At 43.2% G+C, this 9,292-nt stretch overlaps 1 protein-coding gene across 1 annotated transcript in view; it reads left to right on the forward strand.

The window, feature by feature from the left end:
• Window positions 1-8,858, forward strand: part of LOC137638487 (craniofacial development protein 2-like) — a 24,336-nt gene extending 15,478 nt beyond the window's left edge. The window contains exons 2-3 of the mRNA XM_068370583.1: window positions 8,098-8,326; window positions 8,410-8,858. Of these exons, the coding sequence (XP_068226684.1) occupies window positions 8,098-8,326; window positions 8,410-8,858 (678 nt within the window). The remainder of the gene's footprint in view (window positions 1-8,097; window positions 8,327-8,409) is intronic.
• The last annotated feature ends 434 nt before the right edge of the window (window positions 8,859-9,292 follow it).

Genomic DNA, 9,292 nt, shown 5'->3' on the forward strand with positions numbered 1-9,292 from the left:
ATAGTCTGATTTTTATATGTAATTTCAGGCGAATTGACTTCCAAATTTTACTTAACCTAGCCATTGTCTGATTTGCTTTTTTCAATCTTTCCCCAAACTCCAATTCTAAACACCCTATATTACACCTAGTTTACTCATTCCAAAATCCATTCCCCTCCTCTTTAATTCTTTTCACAATCCGGTCAATACTCACTAACAAAAGCCCAACCAAACCCTTACCCACATTAATCTAGATGGTACCTCCTTACATTCCACTACTTCACCTATCATCCATTAACTCAAAAAAAAAAAAAAAAAAAAAAAAAAAAAAAAAAAAAAAACACCCTCTCACTCTTCCGATTTCAATCCTAGACACTATACCTGTCACTTCACCAAACATCACTTCATCTTTCTTTTTTATCTTTGTCACACATAAGGCCAAAAGATCCATATTCCTGTTCCAAAACATACTTCCAGTCTCACATCTTTTACTCTCTATTGTACTACATTCACACACATTCATGCACTCCAAAACTACAGTGTGGAGAATAGACACTCTCTCCCCACTCATCTTCTTTTTAGATACCTCTTAGGAATGAAAATAACAGGAGAGGGGATTCCCAGTCCCCTCATCTGTCTGTCCTTAATATGTATATTCATAATCAATCTCGAGAGGTTCGTCCATAAATGTTAATTATTATCTGCTTTTTCATTGAACATTACCTTAGTTTTACTCATTCATTTTCCGTCCTAAATTTCTGGGCTATCTATTCTAATCTACTATCCTTTGTAATTCCTCTCATGATTCACTAATCTGCAAATCTTGAGTTGTTAATATATTGCCCCGTTAATGTTAATTTCTACTTTTTCCCAATCTAAAGTCTAAAAAATTTCTGGACACATTGTGAATAATTTCTTAAGCAGATTTTTTTCACTATCTTTATGCAATTTTAGACTTGCTGTACTTTCTGTATGGATATCTTCAAGTGTTCGAACATAAGATTCATCTATTCCTTGTCTTTCTAGTAGTTGCATTACTGCTGAAGTTTTGACAAAATCAAAAGTTTTCTCATTTTCTACAAATATCATACATAGTGGTTGTCATAATCCTGATTTTTTCATCAAGTGGTTAATTACATGGATATGGTCAGTTGTTGAATACCCGCATCTAAATCCTGTCTGTTCTCTTGGTGGATTAAAGCCTAGTTGTCTACCTATTCGGTTTAATATATTTGTGAATATTTAATATATTACCGAGAGAGAATCTATTGGCCGGTTATTTTTCATGTCATTTGTGTGTCCCTTTTCGTAAATTCGTATAATGATAAAGGTTTTTGAAGCTGCCGATAAAGAGCATTCTTGCAGACATTTTATGTAAAGTTCAGCAAGTTTACTACTATGAAATCTCCTCCATCTATTATTAAATAAATTTTTAGGCCATGAATATATGTATAGAGTATATCATACTTATATACAGTATAGGTATGCACTTACAAACACACATACACACATAATATATGTATGTGTATATATATATATATATATATATATATATATATATATATATATATATATATATATATATATATATATATATATATATATATACATATATATATATATAATGTATATATAATATATATATATATATTATATGTATAATAAATATTATATGTACACAGTATATGTTATACATGGTATATGATATGTGTATATATGACAGTTTCTAAGTAAATTGTAATTTTCCTAACATACTTACCACGTCCCAAAAGATAGGAGCACTCCCCCGATCCCCTTAACCCTTATACACCTGTGTGACCTCGACCTCCTTGTTTACCCAGCATGCCCCAGGGGTAAGGTTGGGCCAGCCTTCCATGACAACCACAACCATCCTCCTCTGGTTTCAGGAAAAGTGCCTGATGATAAATGGGTTTATAGCGGGGAAGGATGGGGGGGGGGGGGCAGTTACCCTATTGGGACATGGTAAGCAGGTTAGAAAAAATACAATTTACTTAGAAATTGTCATTTGTTCCAATATGAATACTTCCCACGTCCCAATAGACAGGAGCTTCAGAATTAGGAGGTAGGTAAATAGGCCCTGAAGAGAAGTGAGGGATCTGCAGGTGGGAGGGGGTGTAGGACCTGTCTGGGAAAAGTAAAACAGAAAAGGGGGGTTAATGAAAGTAGGATAAATAGATAACACCCACCCAAGGGGCATCTTCTTCTTGTCGGGTTGATCCATGGAGGGCCGAGGGGATAGGGTCCGAGACGCTCTATCCCTCGTTACCTCCTCAGGCCTGTCGCGTGTAACCGCCATTAGATTCCCTGCTCGGCAATTACGACAGGACTGAGCTTGAACCCCTCCCAGGACTTCAGGGAGTCGTCCTTAAGGTAGCGGGCTGTAAAAGTCGACTGTCTCGACTATACACCCGCCCTCAACACCTTGCCGACCGTCATGTTTTTCTCAAAGCCCAACGAGGTTTCAATGCCCTAGATGCCGTGAGAATTGACAGACCTGGAAGAGACTTCGCCTTTTGTCAGGTATGCCCTCCAGATCGCCTCCCGGAGTCAGAAGGAGATCGTATTCATCGCTACCGCTTTCTTCACTCTACCTGTCATCACGGACAATCTCTTGATAGCTGGCCAGAGGGCGGAGGTCCTAGATAGATATTTCCTCACCACCCTCATTGGGCATAACAGGTCCTCCGGGACATTCGTCCTGGGGATGGGAAGGATGGAGAACTCGTTGAAGTGGGAGTCACCTACTGCCAGGTTCTGCGTTTTTGCCATGGAGGAGACGAACCTGAAGCACAACTCCTTCCATCTGCGAGAGTGGGAGGCATCCGCTGAGGGCCCATGGAGTTCACCTATCCTTTTGGCAGAGGCCTGGGCGAGAAGGAACACAGTCTTTAGGGCCAGTTCCCTGTCAGTAATTTGTCTTAGAGGCTCGAAAGGCAGATTCTTTAGGGAGTCAAGGACTTTGGTAATATCCAAGGAAGGGACTGAGAAGGTCCTGGGGGGCAGGACTACTCGAACCCCTTCACCAGCATCGAGAGGCGCTTGGAGGGACTTAAAGTTCAAGCCCTTGAGGGGCAAGACCTGGCCCAGGGCCAAATGAAATCCCTTCACTGTTTGGTACTGACATGCCCAGCCTAGTCGCAAATGTACTAGAAACTCTGCGATGACCGGGACTGAAGGCTTGAGGAGCTGAAGGCCCTCTTGTTGCTCCATTTGTCAAAGGTTGCCCAACCCGTCTGGTATATGGCCCACAAGGATTGCCTTACATTGAGGTCACCTGGCCGTCTGCCCTCTAGGAGCACCCCTCTCTCCGCTGTAAACGCTGGAAAGTCTCCCCACATGAAGGGAGAAACTTTGGAGGCCTTTGTGGGACTTCTGGAAGTAAGACTGCTTAAGTAGAATATGTCATAAAAGTGGCAGGGGTCAAGGGGGTTCCATTGTCAAGGACATCAGGTCTGTGAACCCCACCTTACTGGTCCCCACAGAGCTTTTAAGGTCATCCTAACTTGCTTCGCCTCCCAAAGCCAGTTCAGGGTCTAGAACAGAAGGGTGAATGGGGGGAAGACATACATGCGGAGGACATCCCACGCATATTGGAACATCTTCAGGAAATCCTGTAGGGTCCGGCACTGGGAAACAAAAAGCCGGCCGTTTCACATTTAGTTGTTTTGCAACGAGGTCCACACACAGCGATCCCCACTTTTCTATTAACACTCTTGCTACCTACAGATGAAAGGACCATTCCCCGGGTAAGACTTGACCCTTCCTGCTGAGGCCGTGCGCGACTACATTGCTTTTCCCAGAATGTACCTGACCGGCAGCTCAGGAGTATAGAAACACTGAGCTTCACATGTGGGAAGGGTAACAGCTTTGGTATGCCATGGAGCCTGTTCAGGCCTTTCGGTTTTGCATTGGCGGTGGACATCCTCCAGAGTTGCTGCTTGATGTCCGGCCCGAGTGGGAGAACCAGGGAAGGTCATACCTCCCTAGGGGCTCTGAACCGGAGTTCCAGGACGGTATTGTGGGGTCGGACCTGCATTGGAAGAGGTTCAGGCAGTTCATTGAGCCTTCTAATTAAGCCCCACACTCTTCAGAAGGATGGCACTACTACCACCACCACGTCCTCTTGGTGGTCCCAGAAGCCCAACTTCGGGAAACCCTTACCGACCACGTGGGACCCATTCGAAGCACCCAGCCATGGGTTCGGGAACCATACATTCCTGGGTTCCAGAGGGAGACCTGTACCGATCCCTTTTTCTTCAACTCCTCTTCGCTGCTGGAGTGGGGTACGAGGGCTTGGAGTCGTAAGAGTGGGTCCTCGAAAGGTGGCGGCTCGTTGAGTGGTCCTTTGTACTTCCTCTGGGGGAGGAAACACAGCACCTTGCACAGGGAAAAAGTCTTCCCAAGGGATTTTGAGGACAGCTCTGAGACTTCCCAACCCGGGAACGGATCCCTAAACAGGTACCTGAGTAAGTACTCGGTGTACCTAAAAAGGCCTATGTTCCCACGGGTCAGATAGGCTTCAGAACCCCGCTGAGTGGGAAATGCAGATGCCGCTCAGAGAGCAGAGATTGGCTCCTCCGACCGTGAAGGGACTGAGGAGCCGGTCACTGGTGGCGAGTAACTGGCCATAAGGCCACGCCAAGAGGAGGAATGGCAGGTTTGGCCACGTGGTTACCAAAGGGGCCTCCAAATGGGTTAAGGTTCATCTGCTGGCCGAGCCGCGCAACTCTGGAGCAAGCGCTCGCAGTTGGACATTATGGCTTGTAATGTACCCACAACCTCCTCTTTTTGGGGAGCCGGTTGCAGGCAGTGGAATGACGTCGGCAGGCCGCGCCTAGCGGCGGAATGACGGCCACGTTGACCGATCCCCAGCAGGCAAAAAGCCACCTCCCCAAGTGAGGAAGGTGGGTACTTTACCTGCGGAGGTTCAGAGGAGTTGATCACCGCCAGCGGAAGGCAGGCCGCGTCAAGCAACGGCTAGACAGCCATGTTGGCCGATCTCCGGTAGGTAGCTTGAGAAGCCTTTGGCTGGATAGGCCAACGCGCCGTCGGTTGAGTGGTTCGGGACCCGTGGTTCCCACTTGGAGCCACTAGTGCATCTTCCGGCGGTCCGATCTCCCTTCCGAGGGGGTTCTGCGCCGCTCCTCCTCTCCTCAGCTCTGCTTCAGTGCTGGCTGGGGTCCTGAGACCCGGAGCCATAGAAGCGACACCTAGAAGCATAGCACCCCTTTACACGGTCCTCTGGTCCTCCCAGGTGCGGGTGGTCCTCGCCGACTGGGGAGGATAGACAAGGCCGTCTAATGGATAAAAATCCTACCAAGGGGTCTGGGGAGCCAGGTTCATAACTGTCCCCCCCGCCCTGCTGAGCGGGGTGCCTTAGCGGGGATCTGCATGGCACCCTCAGGGTGCCTGACAAGGCATCATGCTCCCATGAGGTTAGATCAGCTCTGGCTAGCCGCTGAGCGGAGGATAAGGTTACCGCCCTGAGGACGGATGGTGGCTCCTCTATCCGCGGAGGGGCCAAGGAGCTGGTCACTGGAGGTAGATCAAAGGTCATAAGACCAAGCCGGGCAGATGGTTGGCGGCTCTGGAGACCTATAGGGTCTGAAGGTCCTAGCCCTCCACCGGTGGAAGAGCGGTACGGGTCATGTGGATACCACGAGTGGCATCTAAGTGGGGATACAGGTCATCCGCTGAGAGGAGATAAAGGTCATCCACTCATCGGGGATAAGGGTCATCCCCTGAGCAGGGATAAGGGTCATCCACTGATCAGGGATAAGGGTCATCCCATGAGCAGGGATAAGTGACATCTGCTGGGTGGGGATAAGCGTCATCCGTTTGGCGGGGATAAGCATCATCGGCTGAGCACGGATAAGGGTCATAGTGACCAATATGATGTCCCCGAACCGGTGAACGCCAATCTGGGGGTCGAGTCCCGCTCAAACTCGTCACTTCCCCCGGACGCTGCAAACCCACCATCCTTGCCGAGACAACCACTCCCTTCCACGTGGGAACGATCTCTTGACCCCATGAGGAGAGTTAGGCTCCTGGGAGCCACTGAGCGTATGCTGGGGCCGTCATCCCGTGAGCGGATGTCTATCCACGGCTGGACGGAGGGAATAAAGATGGGAGGCCGACCTGCCCACAACACTCCCTCTATGACTGTGAGAGGGGGGTCTCCCAGCTACGGATAGGGAACACGAGGATCCGACAAGTCCCGCTACCTCCTCTGCCACTGAGGGCATCCCTGGTGACAAAGAAGTCCCCGAAACACTGGGTACTGTTGAGCAGGCCTAAGAAGGACGAGACCAACTACCCTTCCACGAGGGCGACCTGTCCCTCTTCGACTTCTTAGTGGCCATCATGGCTCCATGGACATCTCTCCAGACCACACACTCAGTACACGTGGCAATCTGGGAACACATGCGGCCCCAACACAAACTAAACAACACGTGGGATTGAAAAAGCTGCACACACTTTACCAGTAACACCAGGGCAACGATGTTGTATTCACACAGATTCCATAACGGATATCGAGGGGTGGCCTGTGGGGAGGGAAAATTTCTGGTCGATAGTGTTCCTATCTATTGAGACGTGGGAAGTATTCGTATCGGAACAAATAATATTTATGCATAATATATATTTATATATATACATATATATATATACACATACATATATATATATATATATATATATATATATATATATATATATATATATATATGTATATATATATACATATATATATATGTATATATATATATATATATATATATATATATATATATATATATATATATATATATACATATATATGCATATATATATGCATATATATATAAATATATGCATAATATATGCAAATATATATATATATATATATATATATATATATATATATATATATATATATACGTATATATAAATATATAATAGTGTATAAAATGTATATTATGTGATATTTTGATTAGTTTGACCAGAAGCAAACACTATTCATTGACAAACCCCTAAAAGACAAAATATGACCAAATGTATGGAACGTGACACTTTAATTCAGTAATGCGGTTTTACCGGTCCACTTCGGATCAATTTGTTATGCCAAGCATATTATGGTTTTGTTTAGCTTATATTTTCTCTTAATAAAAAGCGTTACCTTTAAAAAGAGATAATTTTGTTAAAGTTACTATAGTTGTAATTGTTAAATATTTCTCTAAGGTTTAAAAGACTGAATGAAAATTAATTATGTGAATGAGTTTCCAGTTTGTTATCAAGTTTGAAAAATTATTACGGATTCATTAGAGAGACTGCAATTTAGCGATACGATTGTAGTTTTCTTTTTTTTTTTTTTTTTGCTTCTATCGCGAGTGTCATTGATAGCCTTATCCAGACATGGCAAAGGAAGTTTATTATGTGATAGTATGCTATTGAAACTATGCCAGTTGAAAGCATTTATGTAATTAGATCTAAACGAAATCAGTAAGGATTAACATGGTTTTAAATTTCTCTAATGGTGTTGTTATTACATCTAAATATCTCTTGTTCCTGTGAATTTTATGATATATATATATATATATATATATATATATATATATATATATATATATATATATATATATATATATATATTACCGTGCTAGACAATAAATCTTAGCATCCATGTTTAGGTAACGGTTGTATAAAGAGATGGACAACTTTGAGTAACGAAAACTTTGGGTGTGGAAAAAATGCCCCCTTAAATCTCGATGAAGTCACTAGTAGCAGGGTGACGGATTGGTTTTAAGGCGATAGCCAAGATGTTTTTTCGGCTCCTAATCCTGATGCCTGGCAGATGATCTTATCGGAATTAGTATGGACTGGCAGGGGTCATTTGCCTTAGTTAGATAAGCAATGCTTATCACACGGAACTAGCTATCCTTTGATGAATTTAGCCAAGGAATTCTCTAAGCAGTCTAAGAATTTAGGCAGTCTCTGGAAAGGGACAATGACAGGATGGACCCCAGTCCTGGGCATAGTGTGGTGCTAAGAATCTCCCGGTTTATAAATACTAAAGAAAAATTGAAAATTGGTAATTGGAATGATATAAACATGAATCAGATTGGGAAGTTACAGCAAGTGGAGAATAAATTCATGAAATTTAGTTTGGATATCTTGGCCGTAACTAAAACTCGTTGTAAGGGGACTGGTAAAGAAATCTTAGATGAAATTGGAAGAAAAGGGGTAGGAATGATGATGACAACAAGAGCAAAACAGGTCTTAATGGAATGGAAAGCTGTAAATAGTAGATTGTTACTTGCAAAATTTAAATCAAAGCAGTGCAATATGAGTATTATAATTTGGCATGCACTAATAAATGATTCCCCTACCGAAAGATAATATGAATACTATGAAGGACGCAAGGTGTAATAGGTGATATCCCAGTGAGAGATGTGAAAATTGTGATTGGTGACTTCAATGCTAAAGTTGGAAGGAATGATCAAGGTAATGAGAATGTGATGGGTGTTCAGGGTCTTGGCGAAGCTGCATATGAAATTGGGGCACACTTTATAAGTTTCTGGAGGTACTCTTCCAGCACAAGGACATCCACAAATATACATAGACGTCACCATGTGGCAATAGATTACATAGCCATTAATAAAGAGAAAAGGAGAACTCTAAAAATTGTAAGAAGCTATAGAGGTGCAGATATTGGTAGTGATCACCAGCTCCTCATTGCCACACTGAAATTAAAACAGAAAGCCCCCAACAGAAATATAGATAAAATACCTAGGTTTGATACAACTAAGATTCTAGAAGATGAGTTCAGAAAAACTTTTGCAATTGAATGGAGGAATCGATTTGCAGTCTTAGAGACTTAAAAAAAATGAAGAGCAGACAATTAATGAAGAATGGTGTGATATTAAGAACATTTATCAGTCAGTTGGTAGAAAAAGTTTGGGACATGCAGTTATAAGGAGAAAATCATGGATATCAAATGATACATGGAATACTATAAAAAGGAGACAAAGACAGAAATTGATTCTTGAAAGTTTTCAAGGAAGTAATGAAAACTATAAGGTAGACCATGCTAAATATTCCACTATAGATAGTGAAGTCAAAAGAAAAGCCAGGAATGACTGGGAAGAATACTTAGATAGGAAAGCAGATGACGCCGACAATGCTATGAATTCAGGGAGTGGCTATGGTGTGAGAATTGCTCACAGAATTATCAATAAAATGTCTACTTGGGCAAAGAAGAAGAAGCATATACCAATTAAAAAGAAAGATGGATCTGTTATAACAATAGAAGATC

The sequence above is a fragment of the Palaemon carinicauda genome, chromosome 1 (genome assembly GCF_036898095.1).
Source record: "Palaemon carinicauda isolate YSFRI2023 chromosome 1, ASM3689809v2, whole genome shotgun sequence".
NCBI classification, from domain to species: Eukaryota; Metazoa; Arthropoda; class Malacostraca; order Decapoda; family Palaemonidae; genus Palaemon; species Palaemon carinicauda.